General features: G+C 40.9%; 1 protein-coding gene across 5 annotated transcripts in view; it reads left to right on the forward strand.

Moving 5' to 3' along the window:
• The window catches only part of MTR (5-methyltetrahydrofolate-homocysteine methyltransferase), a 110404-nt gene that overhangs the window by 19731 nt on the left and 62901 nt on the right, over positions 1–27772 (forward strand). For all 5 annotated transcript variants that reach the window (XM_059170331.1, XM_059170334.1, XM_059170333.1 and 2 more), the window contains 7 exons: positions 6303–6403; positions 7512–7573; positions 9617–9684; positions 11891–11970; positions 15218–15330; positions 24822–24962; positions 27393–27578. In XM_059170331.1, the coding sequence (XP_059026314.1) occupies positions 6303–6403; positions 7512–7573; positions 9617–9684; positions 11891–11970; positions 15218–15330; positions 24822–24962; positions 27393–27578 (751 nt within the window). The remainder of the gene's footprint in view (positions 1–6302; positions 6404–7511; positions 7574–9616; positions 9685–11890; positions 11971–15217; positions 15331–24821; positions 24963–27392; positions 27579–27772) is intronic.

Below are 27772 nucleotides of genomic sequence, written 5' to 3' on the forward strand. Positions count from 1 at the left end.
CCTTCCTACTATTTCCTATAGCAACTGCATCAGTTTGCATTCCTACCAACAGTGCACAAGGGCTGCCTTTTCTCCACATCCTCACCAACACTTGTTGTTTCTTGTCCTTTTGCTGCTGGCAGATCTGACAAGGTATCAGGTGATCTCTCATCGTGGGTCTGATTTCGATTTCCCTGATGAGGAGCAGTGTTGAGCTTCTTTTCATGGGCTTGTTGGTTATCTGTGTATCTTCTTTGGAAAAATATGCATTCTGATGTTCTGTCCATTTCTTAATTGGATTTTCTTGTTTTTATTGGGTTGCATGAGTTCTTAATATATTTGGGATATCCGCCTCTTACCAGATAGATGATTTGCATGTCATCTGTGCGCCAGGGCCCTGCTGATCTTCTCTGTACCACTCTCGCTGAAGCAAGCCCCTGGTGCATGATTTCCAGATACCTTCTCCCATTCCGCAGGCTGTGTTTTAGTTTTGCTGATTGTTTCCTTTAGTGTGCAGAAGCTTTTCAGCTTGATGTGGTCTCAGTTGTTTTTCATTTTTGTTTCCTTTGTCTTTGGAATCAGATCCCCCAAAAAACATTACTAAGATGGATATCAGGGAGCTTGCCGCTTATGTTTTCTCTCGGGAGTTCTGTGGTTTCTGTTTTTACATTTAAGTCTTTAATCCATTTTGAGTTTGTTTTTGGTCTGGTGTAAGAGAGGGATCCAGTTTCACTCTTTTTGCATGTAGCTCTCCAGTTTTCCCAACACCATTTATTGAAGAGACTCTCCTTTCCCCAGTGTATATTCTTGCCTCTCTTGTTGTAAATTAATTGATTGCATATGTGTGGGTTGATTTCTGGGCTCTCTTTTCTTCTCTTGATCTGTGTGTCTGTTTTTAGGCCAATAACATACTATTTTGATGACTTAGAGTATGTAGTATGATCGGAAATCCAGGCATGTTATATCTCCAGGTTTCTTTTTTTCCCCTCAAGATTGTTTTGACTTTAAGTATCTTTTGTGGTTCCATATAAATTTTAGAATTATTTTTTCTAGTTCTATGAAAAGTGGATATTGGAATTTTGATACAGATTGCCCTGTAGATTGCTGTGGAATCTATACATTGCTTTGGGTACCGTGGACATTTTCACAGTATTCTTTTATTCCATGAGCATGGATATCTTCTGTTTCTTTGTGTCATCTTCAGTTTTCTTAGTGTCTTCCAGTTTCAGTGTACAGGGTTTTCACCTCTTGGTTAAATTTATTCCTAGGTATTTTATTCTTTTTGATGCAATAGTATGGGATTGTTTTTTTAATTTTTCTTTCTGATGGTTTGCTATTAGTGTATAGAAATGCAATGGATTTTTTTTTTTTTTTTGTATGTGATTTTTGTGTCCTACAACTTTACTGAATTCATTTATTAGTTCTAGCAATTTTTTTTTTAGTGGAAGCCTTCAGGGTTTTCTGTATATTGTATGATACCATCTACAAATAGTGTGTTTTACTTCTTTCCAATTAGAATGCCTTTTATTTCTTTTTGCCTAGTTTCCTCAGCTAGAACTTCAGATACCATGTTGAATTAAAGTGGGGGAGTGGGCATCCTTGTCTTTCCTGGTCTTAGAAGGAAAGCTTTAGTCTTTCACCATTGACTGTGATATTAGCTGTAGGTTTGCCACATAATGGTTTTTATAATCTTGAGGTATGTTCCCTCTATACCCTCTCTTTTGAGAGTTAACATAAGTAGATGTTGAATTCTGGCAGATGCTTTTTCTACATCTTTTTGAGATGATTGTATGAGTTCCACGTTTCATTCTGCTCACACAGTGTATTACACTGGCTGACTTGCAGATGTTGGACCATCCTTGCATCCCTGGAATAAATCCCGCTTGATCATAGTGTATGATTCTTTTAGTGTTGTCGAGTTTGGTTTGCTAATATTTTGTTGAGGATTTTTGCATCTGTGTTCAGGGATATTGGCCTGTAATTTTCTTTTTTGGGGCTATCCTTGTCTGGTTTTGGTATCAGGCTAGTATTGACCTCTTAAGGAGGTTTGGAAGCGTTTCTTCCTCATCAGTATTTTGAAAGGGTTTGAGAAGGGTAGATATTAACATTTTCTTTGAATGTTTTGGTAGAATTCATGAGTGAAGGCTTCTGTCCTGGACTTTGTTTTTGGTGAGGTTTTTGATTACTGTTTCAGTCTCCTTATTAGTGATTGATCTATTGAGATTTTCTGTTTCTTGGTGATTTAGTCTTGGAAGGTTGTAAGTTTCTGGGAATTTCTCCATTTCTTGTAGATTCAGTTTGTTGGCATACAATTATTCGTAATAGTCTCTTACGATTTTTGTATTTCTGTGGTATCAGTTGTAACTTCTCTGCTTTCATTTCTCATTTTATTTATTTGAGCCTTCTCCTTTTTTCTTAATGAGTTTAGCTGAAGGTTTGTCAGTTTCATTTATCTTTTCAAAGAACCAGCTCTTAGTTTCATTGACCTTTTCTATTTATCTTTTTAGTCTCTATTTTCATTATTTTATTTTATTTTTTAAAAGATTTATTTGTTTTAGAGAGAGAGAGAGTGCACACAAGCAGGGGGAGGGGCAGAGGGAGAGGAAGAGAATCTCAAGCTGACTTGGACTCCCTGCTGAATGCAGAGCCTGGTGATGTGGGGCTTGATCTCAGCACTCTGAGATCCTGACTTGAGCCGAAAGCAAGAAGAGTTGGCTTCTTAACCCACTGAGCCACCCAGGTACCCTGTCTATTTCATTTATTATTACTCCGAACTTTATTATTCCCTTCCTTCTGCTATCTTTGGGCTTCATTTATTCTTACTCTAGTTCCTCTGGTGTAAAGTTAAATGTTCATTTATTTCTCTTGTTTCTTGAGGTTGACCTTTGTTACTCTGAACTTTCAGAGTGTCACTTGGGCGGTCTCCCACAGATTTTGGTGTGTCGTATTAAAAGTTTTCACATGTCTCTAGGTATTTTTTTAAATTTCTCTTTTGATTTCTTCTGTGACTCAGCAGTTCAGTAATCGGTTTCATCTCTACATATTTGTAATTTTACTAGTTTTTTTCCCCTATAATTAATTTCTAGTTTTACTAGTTTTTTTTCTATAATTAATTTCTAGTTTTATACTATTATGGTTGGAAAAGATGCTTGGTTTGATTTCAGTCATCTTTAATTTTTGAGACTTCTTTTGTGGCCTAATGTGTTAAAGGGAATGTTTGTGTACACTTGAGAAGAACATGTGTTCTGCTGCTTTTGGTTGGAAAGTTCTGTATCTATCAGTTAAGTCCATTGGTCTAATGTGTCATATTAAGGCCAGTGTTTCCTTATTGATTTTCTGTCTGGATGATCACCATTGACGAAAGTGGTGTGCTAAAGTTCCCTGTTGTCCTGTTGCTGTCAATTTCTCCCTTTAGGTCTGTTAATAATTGTTTTATATGTTATTTTGCTCCACATTAGGTGCATATAGATTTATTGTTGAATTTTAAGAAATTTTTATGGTTTGGTTATCATTTCTTTATCAAATATGTGTTTTGCAAATAGTTTCTCCCAATCTGTGGCTTGTCTTCCCAAGCTTTTAACAGTATGTGTCTTTCATTGAGCCGAAGTAGTTGATTTTAGTGAAGTCCAGCTCATCAGTTTTTTCTTTCATTGATCCTGCTTTCAATGTTTTATCTATAAATTCATTGCAAAACTCTTGGGCCTCCTAAGTCTTCTCCTGTGTTATCTTTTTTTCTTCCAAGTTTTTCTTTAAATTCCAGTTAGTATAGTAAGTATAATATTAAATGTTTCAGGCTATGTTATCGTTTTATTTATCTTGTATCTTTAATAGTTTTGCAGCTTATATTTAGGTCTGGGATCCATTTTGAGTTAATTTTTGTGAAAGGTGTAAGGTCTGTGTCTTATTGAATTTTTTAAAATGTGAATGTCCATTTCTTGCAGCACTGTTTGCAGAGAAGAAGTTCCTGTGTTGGCTTCCCTTTGCTCCTTTGTCAAAGATCAGTTGACTGTATTTGTGTGTTTCTTTTTCTAGACTCTCTGCTTCATTCCATTGATCTGTTTGTCTCTTCTTACACTGATACCATTGATTACTTTAGCTTTTAGTGTCAGTCCTTCAACTTTGTTCTTTTCCTTCAATATTGGATTAGGTACTCTGGGTTGTTTGCCTGTTCATATACACACTAGAATCTGTTTGTTGATAGCTACAAAATAACTGGCTAGAAATTTCATTGGGTATGTGTGAATGAATATATATATATATATGTGTGTGTATGTATATTCATACATACCCCACACACACACATATTTTCATGGAATATATATTGATGAATTCATGGAATGTATATATTCCATGAATAGGAAGACTCAGTATTATTAAGCTGGCATCTTAATAATACTGAGTCTTGGGGTGCCTGGGTGGCTCAGTGGGTTAAGCCTCTGCCTTGGGCTCAGGTCATGATCCCTGGGTCCTGGGATTGAGCCCTGCACTGGGCTCTCTGCTCATTGGGGAGCCTGCTTCCTCCCCTCTCTCTCTCTCTCTGTCTACTTGTGATCTCTGTCAAATAAAATGTTAAAAAAAAAAATTTTTCCTTTAAAAAAAAAACTGAGTCTTCCTATTCATGGCTATGGATTATCTATTTACCTATTTAAATTTGCTTTGATTTCTTTCTTCAGAGTTTTGTTGTTTTATAGTATTCTTCAGGTAGATCATGTACATATTTTGTTAGAATTATACCCCACTATTTCATTTGTTTTGATGCCAGTGTAAATGGTATCATGTTTTTAATTTCTAATTTCAGTAGCTAATGTTTGGGATAGATGTAAACAATTGACTTTTGTATATTAACTTTGTCTTTTGCAACCTTGCTTTCAGTGCTTTATTAGTTCCAAGAATTTTTTGGTTGATTCTTTGGGATTTTCTATATCTTACCTATGAACAAAGATGGTTTTATATCTTCCTTTTCAGTCTGTGTACCTTGTATTTTCCTTCTCTTCTTGAATTAGCCAGGACTTTCAGTATTATGTCCATTAGAGTTGAAAAGAGACATCCTGTGTTTTGTTCCCTGTCTTATGGGGAGAGCATCTAGTTTTACATCATTAAGTTATTATGTCAGCTCTTGGTTTTCTGGATATTCTTTTTGGATATTCTTGGATATTATTATTTTTTTTTAAAAGATTTTATTTATTTATTTGACAGACGGAGATCACACAGAAGCAGACAAAGAGAGAGGAGGAAGCAGGCTCCCTGTAGATATTCTTTATCAAGTTGAGGAAGTTCTCCTCTATTCCTATTTTGCTGAGAGTTTTTAATCATAAATGGGTGTTGTGTGTATTTGTTAAATAAACTTTATTTTGGGATAATTTCAGATTTATAGAAAAGTTGCAAAAATAGTAGAGAGAATTTCCATATACTCTTCATCTAGTTTTCCCTAATGTTAGCACTTATGTAACTATGGTTCTTTTGTCAAAAATAAGAATAGTAATATTATTAACTAAATGCCAGACTTTATTCAGATTTCAAATATTTCCACAATTGCTGTTTTTTCTGCCTCAGGATCTAATATAGCATACCACATTGCACTTAGGAATCATAGTAAAAGAGAAAGATTAAAATATAAAAAACTAAAAAATCACATAGTCTAGTAGCTTCCTAGTTAATTTTCTGAATTCTTACAGGGCCCCCACTGAGAGTGGTATTGGAGGGGTTTCAGGCCCTCCACTCTACAAACTTCTATTAGAGCAACTCTGCTTGGATCCGTTTGATTTGAGCCCATAATAAGTTTCATTTGCAAAGCGAAACTTGGTTTTGTAGATATACCAGCTTAATTTATAAGAGGATAAATTTTAAGTCCAACGTTACCTTGCAAGTCAGCTACAGAGCAGGGACTACTCAGTCTTGGGTCTTCTGGGCTCCCAGAGTGGCTTCCAGGTATCCTCACTGTGTCTTCTCTTCTACATCCCTGATTTTCCTTTTTCCTTCTCTTTAAGTATTACTTTCAGATCAGATGTCTGTTAGCATTGGTAGTTGGCTGACATTTCTGTTTACCAGTATACCGGTAATCGACTGTGATCTTCTTCAAGGAGAAAGGCATGGTCCTTAGCTGTAAGATCATCTGACATTGCAGACATGGACAGAAACATTCAGAGCTTCAGGGAACTTCAGTGAAATGGCTTTGACTGTATCCGAATAAAGGTGCTAAAGCTAAAGTAGATGTATTGTCTGCTTTGTTTTAAATATAGCCATTTCTTTATTGTAATGTTTGATATACATAAATACCTTGTATACAAGATGGTATTCCTGATACCTTCTTATTGTTTTTACAGCATTGGATTAAACTGTGCTCTGGGTGCAGCTGAAATGAGACCTTTTATTGAAACAATTGGGAAATGTACAACAGCCTATGTCCTCTGTTATCCCAATGCAGGTGTGTATTTCTAGGGAGTTGCACGTGGGGATATCCAAATACACCGGACAGGGGTGGGGAGGGTTAAAAGAGTTTGGCTGAAAGAGTTGACTTTGCAGGTCTTGGTACATAGTTGAAATTCAGTGGCCATTTTTTAAATGAAGAGTGCTTGCCTCTAGACTTGAGGGAACAATGTGACTCACCCTGAAAGCTGCAGGATTGGATAGAACTTTGGGGGATGAAGCCCAGTTACAGAGCCTTGCTTTGGGTGACAGTGTTGGCCCTGTGAACAGAGCCAAAGGGTTGAGTGCCAAGAAGGGGAGGGGGGACCCTCCTCTCTGTTCTGCCATGTTGTTAACAACCAATGTGTCAGCTTTTTCCTTCCTGGAAGTTAGCACTTCTAGCTTACTATATACTGATATAGATGCAGGTATTTATGGACAGTTCTCAAACTACCCAGTTAGAAACTAGTAACCCATTCTGGATTAACCAGATTTCCTGGTAAATGTTTTTGAGCATTTGCTTAAGCTACTTAGGGCGGATAGTCCTTTTCCAACTTTCTTTCTCCAAATCAGTGTCTCTTAATGCTCACCAAATTTTATTTCCCAGAAGGCGTAAGATAACTGGAAGGAGTTAATAAATAAAATAGGAAATTGGTTAATTCAACATTAACATTTTACTTGGGAATATTTATTTGAAAATTGGAACTTGGGAAAATTTGAGAACTTGTGTTCTGTGTTTTTTATTCATATCACCAGGTGCTCATTAGTTCAAAGGATATGTAGTAGTCCCCCAACCTCTACCCGCAAGCAGATAGTTGACAAGGTTGAGTTTCCTACATGGGAAGGGGATGGAGTTGAAGAAATCCTGTCCCATATAGTAGTAACTCTTTTCTTTCAAATGGAAGAGAAACAGTCTATGTTTATTTGCTCCTTTGTGATTTTTTTTGGGGGGGAGGGGATGTGCTATCTCTGCATTTACTATGTTCAGTATTAAGACTTGTTTTTGCAAATAATTACCATTTAATTATAAATAAAAAGTTTCCTAACTTTTACACCTACAGCCTCAATGATCACTAGCTTGTTTGTTAAGATGGTTTTCAGTAATGCTTGAAATCATGCTTTCTTAGGTCTTCCCAACACGTTTGGTGACTACGACGAAACTCCGGATATGATGGCCACACAACTAAAGGTTAAGGATGGTCTTTCATTTGGTTTTTTAAGAGATAGAGAAATGGAATCTTAGATTTAGAATATTTAGAAGTAGAATTTTCTCCTAAAGAAATCCCTGTGTATATATAACAAAAGCTTAACCACTCCTAATTACTGTGGTAGAGGCAGAGGGAGGGGCTCGCTATCCACATCTTTCTCCCCATCTGGCCCTGGTGGCTGTTGGAAAATCCCAGTGAGGCCGGACCCACACTAACAGAAATTTGGATATCTTCTGCAGTCCTCTCAAGTGAGGCTGTTATGCCCAAGTTTTTGTGTCTGAGAGACCACCAAGGAGCCAAGCACCGATGCAATCACACGAGGGTTTATTTGACAAGCTTAAGCTTGGGCCCAAGTATACCCAGCACAGTGGAGTAGGGTCTTGGACCCCGAGCTTAGTTAAGGCAGGGGTATTTATGGCTTCCTGTTACTGAAGCAGGGTGGGGGTCTCTGGAACTAAAGCAGGGTGGGCTTACTAAAGCAGGGTGGGGGGTCTCTGAACTAAAGCAGGGTGGGGCTTACTAAGGCAAAGTAGGGGAAAGTTCAGCCCTTGGGCACAGGGGTCTGAGATGGCTGCGGAGCTAAGATGGCTGTACTTATGCTAAAGCTAAACCTGAGGTGGGATGGCCTTAATTTTCTAGGCCTCCACATTTCCCCCTGAACAATTTTGACCCTTAAATTTTTAAGGTGGTTGAAGTTGGAAGGTCTCATCTTCTGTAACTTCTTCCTGCTGAGTAGGGGTACAGAGTTGTCCCTACCAACTGGGGCCAACATTGATCAGTTGGGGAATGTATAGGGGAGTTATGAAAGACAGGCAGCTGAGTCTAGGGGTTTAAATCAATCATTAAAGGAGAGAGGGACTGTTTAAAGTGATAACCTGAGTAGATCAGAACCCAGGAAATATTTTGTGATAATCTGGAACATCAAGATGGCTGCACTTAGTCAGGGCTAGACTCGAGATGGGTATAGCCTTGTTTTTCTTGGCCTCCACAGGGGCCCCCTCCCCCACTCTACCACAACCAAACTGCTGGGTGGATGAGATGTCCTCCTTACTCCCTGTGGTCACCCACACACCTCCCACCTTTGAATCCCAGGTTGCGGGACCATAGTACCCACTAATCCCTGCATCTTTTGCCCCAGGTTGCGGTACCATAGTGCCCACAACCCCTGGGTCTTTTCCTCATTCCTTGGACTTTGAGCTTCTAACTCAGTAACATTCTCTCCTAAATGATTTGTGACTCCTCTCTTGTGGTTTCACTTCCTTATCTAGTAGATGATATTTCCAGTACTCCTAATTCCCAGTTTCTTAACTTCCTGCCTCAGTTACTATCTTTGGCTAGCTAGCATAAGGTTAAACTCTAGATCCCCAGTGGCCCGTATTTAGCCACTACCATGCGGTTATTGGAGAACTTGGAATGTGACTGAGGAAACGAATTTTTAGTTCTTTATTTTTTAAAAAGATTTCATATCTTTATTTGAGAGAGAGAGATCAGAGCACAGGTGGGGATGGGGAAGGGTCAGAAGCAGAGGAGGAAGGAGAGGGAGCCGCAGACTCCCTGCCAGGGTGCTTGATGATGATGTGAGACTTGATCCCAGGACCCTGGGATCATAACCTGAGCCAAAGGCAGACACTTTTAACTGACGACCCACCCAGGCGACCCTGAATATTTTTTTCTTTAGTTCTTTAAAATTTAATTTAAATGTAAAAAATGATGTTCACTTTGTTACTTGATACGTTTTCCAGCTCACATTCATTCAGCTCAGCATACGGGTAAAAGAAAAACTTTATTATGAGCAAATAGGCAAATGATTATGTAATTGTACTTCTAAATGGTGTGAAGGATTTCATAGCATTTGAACTATTTTCTGCTTTTAAACTGATATCTGGGGCACGTGAAAGCTTTATATTTTGTATTAAGTATGTTTAACTCTCTCTTTATAACAAAAAATTTGTTATTGAGGAATTGTCATCTCCAGTTTAGAATTCAGACGGATTCTGTGAAACTTACTCTTTTCTGAAATGCAGGACTTTGCTGCGGACGGCTTGGTCAATATAGTGGGTGGTTGCTGTGGTACGACCCCAGATCATATCAGGTAAGGATGGCTTCTAAACACTGGGTCTTTTGTTATGGGATGAATTGTGTCCTCCACCCACTCACCATTCGTGTGTTGAATTTCCTGCTGCCCAGTTCCTTTGAAATGTGACTTTATTTGGAGATAGGATCTCTAAAGAGATAATCAAGGTTAGGTAGATCATATTGGGTGGATCCAAATCCCATACAAGTGGTGTCTTTGTGAGGTGAGATGAGGACACAGACACACAGAGGAAGGGACCCAGTGGGGACAGACTGAAGGTGCAGGGTGGAGAGCGCTGTCTCCAGCAGGAAATGCTTGAGGGGAGACCAGCCTTGGCCTCACTGTGTCTCAGACTTCTGGCTTTCAGAAACTTGAGAAATGGCTGCTGTTTAAGCTGCTCAGCCAGGGGTATTTTATTTTGACAGCCCTGGCAAACTGAGATCGTTATATTGTGAAAAATTCCAAAAAACAAAATTAGATAATAAAATGACTCTCCATATGCTTATCACAGAGTTTCCATAATTTTAAAGATTTTGGTATTCTTGTCTATTATCCAACTTTTTCCTCTTAGAATACTGTAAAGCAAATTCCAGGTGTCATGATATTCTCTCCTTAAATACCTAACTAATATTCAGAAAATTAGGAAGAGATGGTTCGTGTTTCTTGTGGACAGATACATGCCTCCATTAGTTGTCTCATGGAAGGAGAAGACGGTAAGACAACAGGACCTTGAGGTCGAGATGTCACACTGTCATTGCTTATCCCATGATGTGAGTGTTGAAGCACGGGGGTGTGGAAGAAGAGCCTGGCCAAGTGTGTCCTTGCCATTTTGTGGCTTATAAGAGGGTTGCAGTCCAGTGGCATAGAATATAGTTTTTGCTATTTATAATTTGTTTTGTCTCTACTGTGACTGATGATCCTATTTTGAGCCAGTCATCTCACTGTTCTGAGTCTGCTTCCGTTTGCACGGTGTGTCCACCATCCTGAATTTCCTAACATTCCACTGCTGTTGTTAGCTTCTGTGATAGACTCTGTGAAGAACCTGTGGAATTTTTTTTTTTAAGATTTTATTTATTTATTTGACAGAGAGAGATCACAAGTAGGCAGAGAGGCAGGCAGAGAGAGAGGAGGAATCAGGTTCCCTGCTGAGCAGAGAGCCCAATGGGAGGCTCCATCCCAGGACCCTGAGACCATGACCTGAGCCGAAGGCAGAGGCTTTAACCCACTGAGCCACCCAGGCGCCCCAGAGCCTGTGGAATTTTAAAAATCTCTTTTAAGTAATCAGTAGTTGAAGGTGGATCTCTTTTTGTTTTTAAATCTTTGGATCTTTTTTTGTTTTTAAGGTTATCTCCTCCTTTTTAAAATGTTGTGTTAAAAATAACTGTGTGTGTGTTTCTGTGTATCGACATCAGATATATGTATATGTCTGTGTGTGTCTCTGGCTGTCTGTCTTGTCTGTGTGTGTGTGTGTCTGTGTTTCTCTGTGTGTGTCTCTGTGTGTGTGCGCGCGCGCGCACGTGTGTTATCTTACTTTGGTGTCTGCTTGCCAATCTAGGGGCAGCAAAGCAAGGAGAGGAGTTCATACTAGCCCTGATAAATTTAGTGGAATAGCCAGATTTTTCCAGGTTGATCAAAGACATAATTTACTAGAGCCAATAAAGTTGAAAAGTAGATGCATAATCAAAGCAAATTTTTAAGAGTCATCGTCTTGGCATTTTAGTGATTTATTCCTATGGACCCTCTCTCCTCTGTGCTTTCTGTGCTCAGTGGGGAAAACTGACCTAAAACACAGGCCTCCACTCCTGGCTTCTCCTCCTGTACGTCCCTCATTCTCAAAGATGAAGCCTTTTTTTCTTTTAAACCACTAAGAAGCAGGCACATATTTCATGGAGTAGAGGGCTTCTGTGGGCTTGGGAAAGAAATGAGATTTGCCATTTGCATTTGCATAAACCATAGCACATCTCGGTTTCCATCCCTGAGGGCAGAAACTGGTGCAGTCAGTCCACAGCAGACTGGGAAAATACAGAAAAGTTAAAGTTGACACATTCATTTTCTGCATTGCTGAGAAAACTAAAAGGCGTAACTGTTGCTGCACATTTGGAATTAGGTATATAATTATGTGCATAATTATGTTAAATAGACTTAATTTCATAGCTGGGAATTAGTTTAATTAAATTTATTTTATTCTGAATTAATGGATTTAGTGTTTTCTCTTTTAACTCAGGGAGATTGCTAAAGCTGTGAAGAACTGTAAGCCTAGAGTTCCACCTGCCACTGTTTTTGAAGAGCATATGTTACTATCTGGTAAGTGGTAAAGACATGATTTTTATCATTTCAGAAACCATTTTTGGGTTAATTTCACATGTTTATTCTAAGTGGTAGTGATGCGTGTGCCAAGCAACTTGTTTCTTAGGTCGAAGAAGTGTACATATTTTTTCTTGCATTTAAATGAATTCTGGTGAAGAGCAGGGGTGGGAAATAGGCAGAAGGCACAGGTGGTTTGCCCAAGGTGGGGCCCTTGCATAGGTTTTGAACGCGGCCCTGGCTCTGTGAGGCACGGCTTTGAAAACAAACTCTTAGCCATGGGCTAAGTATTTTAATTGTCAGACTTGCTATTAGTTATTGAAAATTCTAAACTGTCAGGGCCTATGGTGTGTCATGATAGCAGCCTCTTCATAGAAAATTGTGGTAGTTTCAGCAGCTTTATTGTCACGATCCCAGAGTCACCAAAAAGGGTTGTGTATTGAAAATTCTGTTTGGTGCTGCTCAGCAGTCCCATAAGGTGGGCACCCTCCCTTTTTGAGGATGAGTTTTGATGTTCAAATAAGGAACATTAATAAAAGAGTTTATCATGCTAACTTTTTTATTTTTAGGGAACAGATTTATTTTGATATTTCTGACAGTATCAGGAACTATGAAAAATAAGCTAAATATTTGGCCATACCAAAAGTAAAATACAAGTAAAAACAGCATTTAGAAATCATGTCTGACCTTACCCAAACATGGTTCAAGATACTAAGTTTACTCCACAATACTGGAGTTTTTTTTAATCGACATAACTTAAGAAAAGCAAAAATTAAAAGGAAAAAAATGAAACCACTCAATTCCCACCCTGGAATCTTGTCCTTTATAAAACAACATGCTCAGATGCCAGTGACAGTAAAATTGGAAAACCTTTCACATATCAATGAAGGAATTCAGATTCCAACAGAAGACCATGCTTTACACGTTTGTCGCATTCAGGTCTTAACCAAGTACAAACAAATAGAATAAGATTAACTTTAAATGTTATGTTTTCACCATAATACTTCAATGGTGTATTCTTAGGTAGTATCCCTAAGAAAAACAGTAAAATATATGTTTGTATATAAACAGATTCTTAACTGTACATGGGAAATTATGCACCCTAATAATTTTGAATTTAGCATCTCTCTGAATTGAAATATTTGTTCCTTAACGTTCCTCAAAGAAAATTGAAATAAAATACAAGGAACAGCAAAAGGAACACACCTACTTTCTCAGAACATAGTTTCATTGAATTCATCCCAGTGAGTGTGAAGTTGGGTTAAAAACCCTCTTCAGTCTTCCATGTTTTCTTTTTATTCTCCAGAAAACAGAGAGAGGTATGTTATGATAGTTTACTATATCCTTAGATCTTAAAATTATTGTTTGCTTCAGCCAAGTGCTAGCCATTTAAATAGTAAGTTGAAACAAGAGAACCACTTAGATGTGATTATTATTTAATTTATTTTTTTATTAAGATTTTATTTATTTGAGAGAGCACAAGAAGGGGGAGGGGCAGAGGGAGAAGCAGGCTCTCCACTGATCCCAGGTGCCCCTAGATATGATTTTTTAAACAAATTTAGATGTAAGAGTAAAAGAATCCTCTTCTTCTGATTTGAATTTCATGTGCTATTTCTAAATTGCTTAAAAATCACCTTCACGGAGTACCTGGGTGGTTCAGTCAGTTAAGTGTCTGCCTTTGGCTCAGGTCCTGATCCCAGGGTTCTGGGATCGAGCCCCACATCGGGCTCTCTGCTCATCAGGGAGCCTGCTTCCTGTTCTCTCTCTGCCTGCCTCTCTGTCTACTTGTGATCTCTCTCTCTGTCAAATAAATAAATAAAATTCTTTAAAAAATCATGTTGATTCAGATTTTAAAAGAATGACATCAAACATACTCTTTCATGGATTGCAAACTTAAGAAAAAGGTATTTTTTATGTCAGATACTTCACATGCATAACTGATGAGAAGCACTCCGTGTGTGGTGCTCATAGGGCGGTGACGCAGGACCACAGCAGCATTTGGGCTACAGTACAAATAGTACCCTGTTTGCCTGCTCTGAGAGCCCGGGATCTGACTAAGGACTGGGAGACATCCTGAGGCTCATGTGGAGGGTCACTACCAGTGGGAAGAAACCACAGGACAAAACTGGGACAGCATAGCTGCCCCCATCCCTTAAACAGTCTGGAATACTTCTGTGATTACTCATCTCATATTCGTTATTTTCCTCTCCCTGATACTTTGTTCTTTCTCAACCAGTGCTTTGACAAAGGACACAAAAGCCATTTTCTTTTGGCTGGTGCTAATTTTATGCTTATCCAGCGATCTCTAGTCTCCTTTTTATAATAGTGCTATGAAATGTATGAAACAAGTGCGAAAAACCGTCCTTTTTAAGTCTCTCTTTTTTTATGAGCAGAGGCTATGAAAGAAGTGTCCCTGGGCTGGGAACTGGGAACTGAGACAGATGGATGGGGCTTTGAACCTGCGGCTCTGTCCCTCCACCCGACCTGTAACCACCCAGGAAGACCCCTTGCTCCACTGTTTGTATAGAGCGAGTAGACAAAGACAGTTAAGGGCTGTAGTGATGCTTGACGCTGCATCTTGCTTTTTACGTCCCCAAATGTGTTCATAATTATAAAGTTGGTACTTGCCCCTCTGTTGGCCTGTAACAGGGGAAAGAGGTACAGAGAGCCCCGCTTTTCCCAGCGTCAGCTCATGAATGGGGGGTGAGCGCGGCAACTCTCTCCCTGGTCCAACCTGGGTCTTTCCTTGTGATCCCATTCATCCTTGCTGGTTGTCGGTTCTTGGCCTCTGGATCAAAGACATAAGGTAAACCCCTCCGCTCACTGCTGGGGGGATTAGGAAAGCTTGCTCCATCCGGCTTCAGACTGATATCGGAGTGGATAGCTGTGGAGCAATCCTGCCGATTCGAACTTCATGGCTTCGGCCCCCACTCTTGGTGAAATAGCGATATGACGATAATGTTTCCTTATTTCTCAGAGCTGGTATGAAGCAGTTCTTTGGAAAAATTTACATCTAAACTCCTAAAATACTTCTTTTGGGAGTTCTGGCTATCCATGTAGCCTTTGTTGTGTTTAAATATTCCTGGGGGAAAGGCCACAGACCTAATTGCACATCAGAGATCCTGTCTAGCCCCATGCATGGGCTGCGCCGCGGAAACTTCTTTCTCAATGAAAACATTTGTTTTCTGTCTGTCTCATGTCATCATATGAATTTTCAGAAAATTTTCAAAATACTTCTCCTTTTAAGGTCTAGAGCCCTTCAGGATCGGACCGTACACCAACTTTGTTAACATTGGAGAGCGCTGTAACGTGGCAGGATCCAGGAAGTTTGCTAAACTCATCATGGCAGGAAACTATGAAGTGAGCATCTCATTAAGACCCTTGAGGCATCTGCCATGTTTTTGGCTAGACAGCGTGTAAATGAGACAGCTCTGCCTTTGAGAGTTTTATTAGCAGAGCTTCTGCGGACCGTGAGGAGAGCGGTCATGTGTGTCTGCAGCAGGCTGGGCGGGTGGGAGGCTGTGACTAAGGAAGACCGAAGCTAATGTTAATATTTGTCAAAAAGAACTGCCTCTGGGATCTGAAGTGGGGTGAGGTGGGAGGGATCCAGGTTCTGGCTATTTTTATTAACTGTGAAATAAGGTTAAGAATTTGAGTATACTCTTCATGTTGGCTTCTCACAAATCTTTTCAGGGAAAGAGGAAGCCAAGAGCATTCCTGGTCACTTCCTCATGACCATATCCAACAGCTGACTAGGGTGGTGGTCTTGATGGTCCTAGCCCTAGACTAAAGTAAACAAGCCCACGGAAAAGAACGAATAGGCTCCCGCCTTGGAGAGTCTGCAGGATGGGTTAGTCATTTCTCAGCTTGGTCACTCTGTGGGTCAGCAAACTGATCCCCAAAGAGCCCAACCTATACAGCCGGGTAGATTTTCTTTTTCCCTTATTAAAATAGGATGTTAAACATTGGAGGGATTTAGTCTGGGCTTTCATGATGATTTATTTTCTCATCAACTGTCACTTGGAGTTTTCGCAGGCTTTAGGAAATAGATTTTCCAGAAACCAGTATCAAAGCAGATTGAATTTTAATCACAAAGAAAGGACCCATTTATCATCCTTCACGGGCTTATTAGTTACCCCTTCACGGTAGCCCTTGGTGGCGCCCCTCTGTGGCACTCTGGCAAGGCTTGCTTAGCTACTTTGCTGGTTCCTGACGGGTCCTGCCCATCCTCTGCCCTACATTGCTGCTGCTGCTTGCTGCCCCCACGTGCTCCTGTCGCAGCCTTCCCCCAGATGAGAAGCTTCCCCAGGATCACATTTTGTGCAGATTGGAGAAAATCCAAACTCTTCAGACCACTATTCATTTCACTCCACTTAGACACCAGACTGCCCTCCCATGCTGATCTGTCACCGAACATTCCAGAAAGCTTGCTTCTGCAGCCATGCCTTCTTTTTTTCTTCATATTTGCTCTCCTCCGAAATCCCCATGACCATATGTAGTTCCGTAACATTCTTCAGTTGGCCATGTTTCTATTTGTGTTTTCTTATGATCATTCTGTGGTTTCCTTTTGGGCTGTCAGATTTGATAGATTTGATACTGTGGACAGAGGGCATTTTAGGAAGATGAGCACAGATGGGAGTAATAATATGTAGCCTTTAGTAAGGTCTTACTATGTGACAGTCATGGTGCAAGGCACATCATGTCATTACTCACCGAATCCTCACAGACCTGTTCCGACCCTGTTTTACCCATGTGCCTCTGGGGAAAGGTGAACTACTCACTTGTTGTTTCACAGCAAGTGAATGATAGACCCAGCATCTACACTGTCTCTGCCTAGAAGACACAGGAGGAGGCGACAGTGGGATCTGGCAGGGGACTGCTAGGGCGACTCACTGGATTCTAGTTTTCCTTGAGAGAGTGATCCCTCAGGGCTTTGTGGTTTAACCAAAGGAGCACTGGCCTTCAAAGAAGCTCCAGGGCTGATTTTTGCTCATCTTGTACAAATGATGAGCATTTTAGCCTGCCCATTTGGGAAGGTTGGACCTCCAAGCTTTTACTTGGTGACTTTTCTGGAACAGAAAGGTGGGGTATTGGCATCTCTGCTTTCCAGCTCTTTCTGTCTCTGGTCTCATCAGGTTGTTGGCTGTCTCTGCTCTGCTTTTTCCAGTCTGTCCTCTAGGGGGTGGTTTCCTCCATCTCAGGCCACAGACACCGGCCCTCCCCTGCTGTGTAGGCCATCTCGCAGTTTACTCCCACCACAGTGCTGCGGACTGTTTGTGACTACGTCATAGGCCCCCAACCAGACACAAGCCCTTCAGGAACAGGGACTGGGCCACATGCTCTCGATTCTTTAGCGTACTTAACACATTGCTGCTACTGAAAAACATTTTTTGATGTGCTGAATTTTATTGTGCTCCCTTTTCTCATGTAACTTTTGGTCATTACAAATGGTCATCCTTATGGCATATGCCAAAGGGATAGGCCTGCTCTGTCACAACAGTTGCTTAAAATTTTGATGTGATCTTCTTAAGCTAAAGAAAAAAAGACAACCTTAGAAGTTATTTTTATCCTTATTTATTTGTTTGTTTATTTATTACGATTTATTTATTTATTTATTTTTAAATAAACATATGTATTTTTATCCCCAGGGGTACAGGTCTGTGAATCGCCAGGGTTACACATTTCACAGCAGTCATCATAGCACCTGCCCTCCCCAATGTCCATAACCCCACCACCCTCTCCCATCCCCCACTCCCCCCAGCAACCCTCAGTCTGTTTTTTGAGATTGATTCTTTCATGGTTTGTCTCCTTCCCAATCCCATCTTCTTTCATTTTTTCTTTTCCTACCCCACATTTTTTCTTTTCCTACCCCTCAAACCCCCCACATTGCATCTCCACGTCCTCATATCAGGGAGATCATATGATAGCTGTCTTTCTCCGATTGACTTAGTTCGCTAAGCATGATACCCTCTAGTTCCATCCACATCATTGCAAATGGCAAGATTTCATTTCTTTTGATGGTTGCATAGTATTACATTGTATATGTGTATATATATATATATATATATATATATATATATATATACCACCTCTTTATCCATTCATCTGTTGATGGACATCTAGGTTCTTTCCATAGTTTGGCTATTATGGACATTGCTGCCATAAACATTCGGGTGCACTTGCCCCTTCGAAGCACCACATTTGTATCTTTAGGATATGTACCCAGTAGTGCAGTCGCTGGGTCATAGGGTAGCTCTGTTTTCAGTTTTTTGAGGAACCTCCACACAGTTTTCCAAAGTGCTTGCACCAGCTTGCATTCCCACTAACAGTGTAGGAGGGTTCCCCTCTCTCCGCATCCTTGCCAGCATCTGTCATTTCCTGACTTGTTAATTTTAGCCATTCTGAATGGTGTGAGGTGGTGTCTCATTGTGGTTTTGATTTGTATTTCCCTGATGCCGAGTGATGTGGAGCATTTTTTTCATGTGTCTGTTGGCCATCTAGATGTCTTCTTTGCAGAAATGTCTGTTCATGTCCTCTGCCCATTTCTTGATTGGATTATTTTGTTCTTTGGGTGTTGAGTTTGCTAAGCTCTTTATAGATTTTCAATACTAGCCGTTTATCTGATATGTCGTTTGCAAATATCTTCTCCCATTCTGTCAGTTATCTTTTGGTTTTGTTAACTGTTTCCTTTGCTGTGCAAAAGCTTTGATCTTGATGAAATCCCAATAGTTCATTTTTGCCCTTGCTTCCCTTGCCTTTTGCGTTGTTCCTAGGAAGAAGTTGTGAGGTCAAAGAGGTTGCTGCCTGTGTTCTCCTCGAGGATTTTGATGGATTCCTTTCTCACATTGAGGTCCTTTATCCATTTTGAGTCTATTTTCGTGTATGGTGTAAGGAAATAGTCCAATTTCATTTTTTTTCTTGTGGCTGTCCAATTTTTCCAGCACCATTTGTTGAAGAGGCTGTCTTTTTTCCATTCGACATTCCTTCTTGCTTTGTCAAAGATTAGTTGACCATAGAGTTGAGGGTCTATTTCTGGGCTCTCTATTCTGTTCCAGTTTTTATGCCAGTACCATACTGTCTTGATGATGACAGCTTTGTAATAGAGCTTGAAGTCCGGAATTGTGATGCCACCAACTTTGGCTTTCTTTTTCAATATTCCATTGGCTGTTCGAGGTCTTTTCTGGTTCCAAATAAATTTTAGGATTATTTGTTCTATTTCTTTGATAAAAAAAAAAAAAATGGATGGGATTTTGATAGGGATTGCATTAAATGTGTAGATTGCTTTAGATAGAATAGACATTTTCACAATATTTGTTCTTTCAGTCCATGAGCATGGAACATTTTTCCATTTCTTTGTATCTTCCTCAATTTATTTCATGAGTACTTTATAGTTTTCTGAGTATAGATTCTTTGCCTCTTTGGTTCGGTTTATTCCTCGGTATCTTATGGTGTTGGGTGCAATTGTAAATGGGATTGACTCCTTAATCTCTTTCTTCTGTCTTGTTGTTAGTGTAAAGAAATGCAACTGATTTCTCTGCATTGACTTTATATCCTGACACTTTACTGAATTCCTGTACAAGTTCTAGCAGTTTTGGACTGGAGCCTTTTGGGTTTTCCACATACAATAGCATATCATCTGCAAAGAGTAATAGTTTGACCTCTTCTTTGCCGATTTGGATGCCTTTAATTTCCTTTTGTTGTCTGATTGCTGAGGCTAGGACTTCTAGTACTATGTTGAATAGCAGTGGTGATAACAGACACCTGTGCCGTGTTCCTGACCTTAGCAGAAAAGCTTTCATTTTTCTCCATTGAGAATGATATTTACAGTGGGTTTTTCATAGATGGCTTTGATAATATTGAGGTATGTGCCCTCTATCCCTACACTTTGAAGAGTTTTGATCAGGAAGGGATGCTGCACTTTTTCAAATGCTTTTTCAGCAACTATTGAGAGTATCATATGGTTCTTGTTCTTTCTTTTATTAATGTATTATATCACATTGACTGATTTGCAGTTGTTGAACCAACCTTGCAGCCCTGGGATAAATCCCACTTGGTCATGGTGAATAATCCTTTTAATGTACTGTTGGATCCTATTGGCCAGTATTTTGGTGAGAATTTTCGCATCTGTGTTCATCAAGGATATTGGTCTGTAGTTCTCTTTTTTGATGGGATCCTCATCTGGTTTTGGGATCAAGGTGATGCTGGCCTCATAAAATGAGTTTGGAAGTTTTCCTTCCATTTTTATTTTTTGGAACAGTTTCAGGAGAATAGGAATTAGTTCTTCTTTAAATGTTTGGTAGAATTCCCCCGGGACGCCGTCTAGCCCTGGACTTTTGTTGGTTTGGAGATTTTTGATGACTGTTTCAATCTCCTTACTGGTTATGGGTCTGTTCAGGTTTTCTGGTTCTTCCTGGTTTAGTTGTGGTAGTTTATATGTCTCTAGAAATGTATCCATTTCTTCCAGATTGTCGAATTTGTTGGCATAGAGTTGCTCATAGTATGTTCTTATAATTGTTTGTATTTCTTTGGTGTTAGTTGTGATCTCTCCTCTTTCATTCATGATTTTATTTATTTGGGTCCTTTCTTTTTTCTTTTTGATAAGTCTGGCCAGGGGTTTGTCAATCTTATTAATTCTTTCAAAGAACCAGCTCCTAGTTTTGTTGATTTGTTCTATTGTTTTTTTTTTTTTTGGTTTCTATTTCATTGATTTCTGCTCTGACCTTTATGATTTCTCATCTCCTGCTGGGCTTAGGGTTTCTTTCTTGTTCTTTCTCCAGCTCCTTTAGGTGTAGGGTTAGGTTGTGTACCCGAGACCTTTCTTGTTTCTTGAGAAAGGCTTGTACCGCTATGTATTTTCCTCTCAGGACTGCCTTTGTTGTGTCCCACAGATTTTGAACCGTTGTGTTTTCATTATCATTTGTTTCCATGAATTTTTTCAATTCTTCTTCAATTTCCTGGTTGACCCATTCATTTTTTAGAAGGATGCTGTTTAGTCTCCATGTATTTGGTTTCTTTCCAAATTTCCTCTTGTGATTGAGTTCTGGCTTCAGCGCACTGTGGTCTGAAAATACGCAGGGAATGATCCCAATCTTTTAATACCGGTTGAGACCTGATTTATGACCCAGGATGTGGTCTATTTTGGAGAATGTTTCATGTGCACTAGAGAAGAATGTGTATTCTGTCATTTTGGGATGGAATGTTCTGAATATATCTGTGATTTCCATCTGGTCTAGTGTGCCATTTAAGGCCTTTATTTCCTTGGTGATCTTTTGTTTAGATGATCTGTCCATTTCAGTGAGGGGAGTGTTAAAGTCCCCTACTATTATTTTATTATTGTCTATGTATTTCTTTGATTTTGTTATTAATTGGTTTATATAGTAGGCTGTTTCCATGTTAGGGGCATAGATTTTTAAAATTGTTAGGTCTTCTTGTTGGACAGACCCTTTGAGTATGATACAGTGTCCTTCCTCATCTCTTAATTATAGTCTTTGGCTTAAAATCTAATTGATCTGATATAAGGATTGCCACCCCAGCTTTCCTCTGATGTCCATTAGCATGGTACATTGTTTTCCACCCCCTCACTTTAAATCTGGGGAGGTATCTTCGGGTCTAAAATGAGTTTCTTTTGGCAGCATATTGATAGGTTTTGTTTTTTTTATCCATTCTGATACCCTCTGTCTTTTGATTGGGGCATTTAGCCCATTAACATTCAGGATAACTATTGAGAGGTATGAATTTAGTGCCATTGTATTGCCTGTAAGGTGACTGTTACTGTATATTGTGTCTGTTTCTTTCTGATATACTACTTTTAGGGTCTCTCTTTGCTTAGAGGACCCCTTTCAATATTTTCTGTAAAGCTGGTTTGGTGTTTGCAAATTCTTTCAGTTTTTGTTTGTCCTGGAAGCTTTTTATCTCTTCTTCTATTTTCAATGATAGCCTAGCTGGATATAGTATTCTTGGCTGCATGTTTTTCTCGTTTATGAATATATCAAGAATGTATCATGAATATATCATGCCAGTTCTTTCTGGCCTGCCAGGTCTCTGTGGATAAGTCCGCTGCCAACCTAATGTTTTTACCCTTGTATGTTATAGACTTTTTTCCCGGAGTGCTTTCAGGATTTTCTCTTTGTCACTAAGACTTGTAAATCTTACTATCAGGTGACGGGGTGTGGACCTATTTTTATTGATTTTGAGGGGCGTTCTTTGCAAATCCTGGATTTTGATGTTTGTTCCCTTTGCCATATTAGGGAAATTCTCTACAGTAATTCTGTCCAATTTACCTTCTGCTCCCCTCTCTCTTTCTTCTTCTTCTGGAATCCCAATTATTCTAATGTTGTTTCATCTTATGGTGTCACTTATCTCTCGAATTCTCCCCTCATGGTCCAGTAGCTGTTTTCCCTTTTTTGCTCAGCTACTTTATTCTCTGTCATTTGGTTTTCTATATCTCTAATTCTTTCTTCTGCCTCATTTATCCTAGTAGTGAGAGCCTCCATTTTTTTATTGCACCTCATTAATAGCTTTTTTGATTTCAACTTGGTTAGATTTTAGTTCTTTTATTTTTTCAGAAAGGGCTTTTATATCTCCCGAGAGGGTTTCTCTATCTTCCATGCCTTTTTCGAGCCTGGCTAGAACCTTGAGAATCATCATTCTGAACTCTAGATCTGTCATTTTACCAATGTCCGTATTGATTAGGTGTCCAGCCTTTGGTACTGCCTCTTACTCTTTTTTTTGTGGTGAGTTTTTCCACCTTGTCATTTTGTCCAGATAGGATTTGCTTTCTCCTCCTCTGGAATTCAGCTGTTCTCCTTGGTGAGTGAAGTTGGTCTTGGCTGGGTTTCTTGTTGATCTTCTGGGGGAGGCGCCTGTTGTAGTGATTCTCAAGTGTCTTTACCGGAGGTGGAATTGCCCCGCCCTTACCAGGGCCAGGCTAAGTAATCCGCTCTGGTTCGCTTTCAGGAGCTTTTGTTCCCTGAGCACTTTTGTAGCGCTCCGGAGGACGGGAATAATAATAGCGGCCTCCCAATCTCTGGCCCAGAGGAGCCGAGTTCGGGGTCCCGCACCTCAGTGCGCCCTCACAGAAAAGTGCCCAATCGCTCCCATCTCCCTGGCCTCTGGAGAAAAGCGCTTGGAGAAAAGCGCTCAATCACTTGGGCTTGTAGAAAAGCGCTTGGTCGCTTCTGCCTCCTTGGCCTCTGGTCACGCTTGGAGAAAAGTGCTCTGTTACTTCGGTCTCCCTGGCCTTCAGCCACGCGCTTGGAGAATAGTGTTCAGTCACTCACTCAGTCTTCCTGGCCTCTGGCCACGCTCTGAGCTCACCTAGCCTGTGCCTGGTTCAAGGTAACCCCGAGCTGAGAGCTCACTCCTCAGCTTTGTTGATGTAGCCGGCTTCCCCGCTCTAATACCTACGAGCTCTGCAACACTCAGACACCCCCCAGTTCTTCTGTGACCCCGCGGGACCTGGGGTTACACTGACCCCGCCTGGGCTTCCCCCTGGTTTAGCCTCTGAAGTGATGTCCCTCAGTGGAGCAGACTTTTAAAAGTTCTGATTTTGTGCTCTGTTGTTCTGTTGCTCTGCTGCTTGTCCGGAGCCGACCCCTCCCGCCGTGGTCTATCTTCCTGTTGCTTTGGATTCACTTCTCCACAGGTCCTACCTTTCAGAAAGTGAGTGATCGATTTTCTGTTTCTAGAATTGTTGCTCTTCTTCTCTTCGAGTTCCCATTGGATTTGTAGGTGTTTGCAATAGTTAGATAAGCTATCTAGCTGATCTCCCGCTACCTGATGTCATCTCAGCCTGCTACTTCTCTGCCAACTTGACTCCTCCCTCCCTTATTTATTTTATTACATGACAAAACATACAGTGCAGACCTAAAATGAACCCTGTTTTATCAGTTAGAAAGCATTATGGAACATGTATATTTTGCCCAGTCTTGTTCAGAGGAGATCAGGAGAAACCTAAGACCTTTCAGAGTTCCAAACACTAACACTCTATTTTGAGGAATAAGCTGATATGAAATCCTGAGGAAATGATATTCTCATAAACCAAGATGATGTAATGATCACAGTTGTTACAGAAGTTATAGAAGCAGCAGGGCGTTGTGGAAGAAACAGTGTTTCCCTCCCAAAGTATGCTCTCTGGAACCCTGAGCCAACAAGATTATTCCTTCAGTGATCACCAGTGAGAAATGCTACATATTCTCTTCTTGGATATTCACAGTGTGAAACAGTGTATTAATGGATTTGAAAAGCCTTCCAGTATAAAAACCTGCTGGATTTTATTTACCTCGTAGTTCACATAACTCTTACCAATGGCCTACAACACACTTTGCATGTCTTGGCAAACACAAGAGTCACAGAAATTTTGGATAGTTTCTCTGAGGGCTTTTTTGGGAGGAGCTAGGGCTTGAGCTGGGTCCTGAACAGTATAGAAGGGAAGGGGATTGTATCCCAAGCAGCGGGGATGACGTGATCTGTGGCCCTGAAGTGGAAACACACATGGCTTGGTGAGGGGAACCGGGAGGGGAGGATTGGGGCATTCAGTTAGGTGAGGCGACAGGGTCCGATCACAGAAGGCCTCGAACGCCAGGCTGGGGAGTTGAGCTTCTTTATTTACGGCAGGAAGACAGAGCCTTGGTGGATTCTGAGTCCTGACTGACATGAGGGAGGAGATGTGCAAGGAAGGCCAGTCGTCAGACTATGATGATGGATGGGAGGAGAGCTGGCGCAGACTCGAGGAGGCTGGTTCGCCCAGTCTTATTTAAACGGACTGCAGGAGGGGGGCGGGTGGGAATAAATTGGGTAGCTTTCTCTTGAGTCACCTTCTCCTAATGGTGCCTCATCTGGTGTTCCCTCAGGAAGCACTGACCATTGCCAAAGTGCAGGTGGAAATGGGAGCGCAGGTGTTGGATATCAACATGGATGATGGCATGCTGGATGGTTCGAGTGCCATGACCAGATTTTGCAACTTCATTGCTTCCGAGCCCGACATTGCCAAGGTTGTACAAAATGAGATTTATGTGCCCTCATCTGTCACTCTAACTTTGTCACTTGCCCCAGGGATCTGTCATCTCACACCCTGGTGTTCTGTTTTCCCACAGTGAAAGCCCAGTGGTTTCTGTTTGTCACTTTGTTCCCTGATGGCAGCCTTTCAGTGTAAACCAGAGCTGTGACCTCAGCTCAGCTGTTTCCAAGGTTTCTGGATTGAGTTTCCTCTGATGTCTGGATGGACTAAGAACCTGCTTCCCACGTCTGAAGGATACACTTGCCCATTGCTACCAGGATGTTAGCTCCATTCCAGGCACAGGGACCCTCAGGCAGTTCTTCCTTATTGTGGGAGGAAGAAACCTTCTGGGGTTTATCAGAGTTAACAGAACTATAAAATTAGATTAAATGTAAATAGTATGTGTCAGCTTTTACATTTATTCTTTAAAAGATGAAAGTTAACTTGTATGTCCAATTTTTTAAAAAAATTTTTGGGTGGATTCTAAAATCCTTAAAATTTTTACTTCATTTCTTTACTATTGAATTTGTGATGAGAAGTGATTTGTGAAGTTTTTTGTTTTTTTTTTTTTAAGATTTTATTTATTTATTTGACACAGAGAGAGATCACAAGTAGGCAGAAAGGGAGGCAGAGAGAGGGGGAAGCAGGCTCTTTGCTGGGCAGAGAGCCTGATGCAGGGCTCGATCCCAGGACCCCAGGATCATGACCTGAGTGCAAGGCAGAGGCTTAACCCACTGAGCCACCCAAGCACACCTGTGAAGTTCTTTTTTAAAGAAACTTCCTAGTGCTTTGAGAGATGGGGCTGTCAGTGTTTCATTAGGCCTTCAGCAAATGCTTAAGTTAGATGTCCCGTGATAAGCAGTGCATTAACCCGTCTTTCATTTGTGTCTTGAAAACTTCTCAGTAAAAAGCCTCATCACTCCCCTGGGAGTAAATACTTTGAGAATTTAAGATGCGGAGAAGCCAAATGACTTGTTCCGAGTCTGTCAGAATCAGAGGGGTAGAAGCTGTTCATCAGCCGAGTGGTGGGAAAGGGGCTCTGCCGGGAGTCAGATGTATCCTATGGTCAACTGACTGTTGACCATAGTTTCCTTTCTCCAGCCCGAAGTGGGAGCAGTCATTCTTGCTCTGCCTAACTCCGGAACCCTGCAGATGAAAGTGCCTCCACTATGAACAACTGTGTGTAACTTAAGACATTATTAATTACTCTTCTGATTGCTCCAGTAATTTTTTTTCCTTATCTTTCCTGGATTGGACCTCCTACCAAAATTTCTTAGAGACCAAATTATGAAGAACTGGAGTCGAGCATAAAAAGGTGTGACTAGCACCGTTTCACCAGCAGAGCTGGACACAAGACTCACCCAGAGCTTTAAAACATTGGCCTGGGATTGGCACTGGTACTTGATCCCTTTCCTTGCAAACCTGTTGTGACCAGTGCAGTAGGAAAGGGTAGAATTGATGGACCCCTGGTCCCATTGTGCTCTCACCTTTGGAGATGTGGCCTGAGGAAGAGCAGAGCCTTTCAGAGAATTCTCCTGGCCCGCTCTCCCTGTGCCACAGGTGGGGTCTGGTGCCCCTGAAGCAGGCTTCTTTCATGGCACCTGTGCTCCTCTCCTGCCCTCCTGTCTCCCACACTTTAGGCCATTATTTGTTCAATTGTTTATCTTTATAAAGCTCAGGGAAGCCAGGGAGCCCCCTGCTCTGTCATTGCCCCCAAGTCTAGCGTGGGGCTTGAGGTAGTTGTCACTAAATATGTATTTATTGAGTGACTTAAGCAGCGGAGCTTAGATCGGCTGCCGTGTTTCATTTCTGTGCTTGACTCTAGTCCTGCTTCGAAACCCTTATTTCTACCCTCCCTGGAGCAGAGGCGTGAATGCATGGAGACTATTTAAAATGAACCTGTTCTCATCTGTGCATTTCAACTTTGTCCTTTGTTGTAGTTATATTCTTTTATTAAATATTATGTCTTTTCCTAAGAGTAAAATTTTATTTTATCTGGTCAGGAACTTGATTCTTTAAGGGGAAGATTGGATTTGAATAGGCCGGAGGGCTATTCCCGAGACTGTGAGGCCAAACGTTAATCCCGGAGTCAGATCTGGGATACCAGAATCCTGTTTGAGGTGTAGGCAGTGGAAGATGTAAACTGACGAAGAAGCCAGTGGACAGAGCTCAGTGATTTCATCCCGGTGTTCATCTGTGATCTTTGATTTTCGAATCCCGGGCTCCTGCGTGGGGTCCCTTGTAGGACTGGAATCACTCCAAGTGTTCTGGGCTTTAAAAGAACAAGTACATGCAGATCCTTTTTTCTGTCATGCTACTGTTATTCCCTGCATATGAAATAGGGACTGTTTGGGTGCCAGCTCGTGGAAGGGAATCCATGGTGACTTGCAATTTTCCTATGATTCTTCCTGCCCCTCTGATGTAGGTGCCCTTGTGCATTGATTCTTCCAATTTCGCCGTGATTGAAGCTGGCTTGAAATGCTGCCAGGGAAAATGCATTGTCAACAGCATTAGCCTGAAGGAGGGAGAGGATGACTTCTTGGCGAAGGCTAGGAAAATTAAGAAGTTTGGAGCCGCTGTGGTGGTCATGGCTTTTGATGAAGAAGGGCAGGTGAGTGATTTCTTTGGACCTGGCTCTGTGGCATTCCCCGGGTGAGACAGAGCATTGGAGGAGAACAGAGTCTGAAAACTGTGTAAACATAAACGTCATATGTGTATACATACACGTACAGACACTTGTGCCCATGTATGTATGTGAAAACTGGATGTGTAGTAAAATCATTAGATCGATGGAGAAAGGAGTTA

The sequence above is a fragment of the Mustela lutreola genome, chromosome 4, assembly GCF_030435805.1.
Source record: "Mustela lutreola isolate mMusLut2 chromosome 4, mMusLut2.pri, whole genome shotgun sequence".
NCBI classification, from domain to species: domain Eukaryota; kingdom Metazoa; phylum Chordata; class Mammalia; order Carnivora; family Mustelidae; genus Mustela; species Mustela lutreola.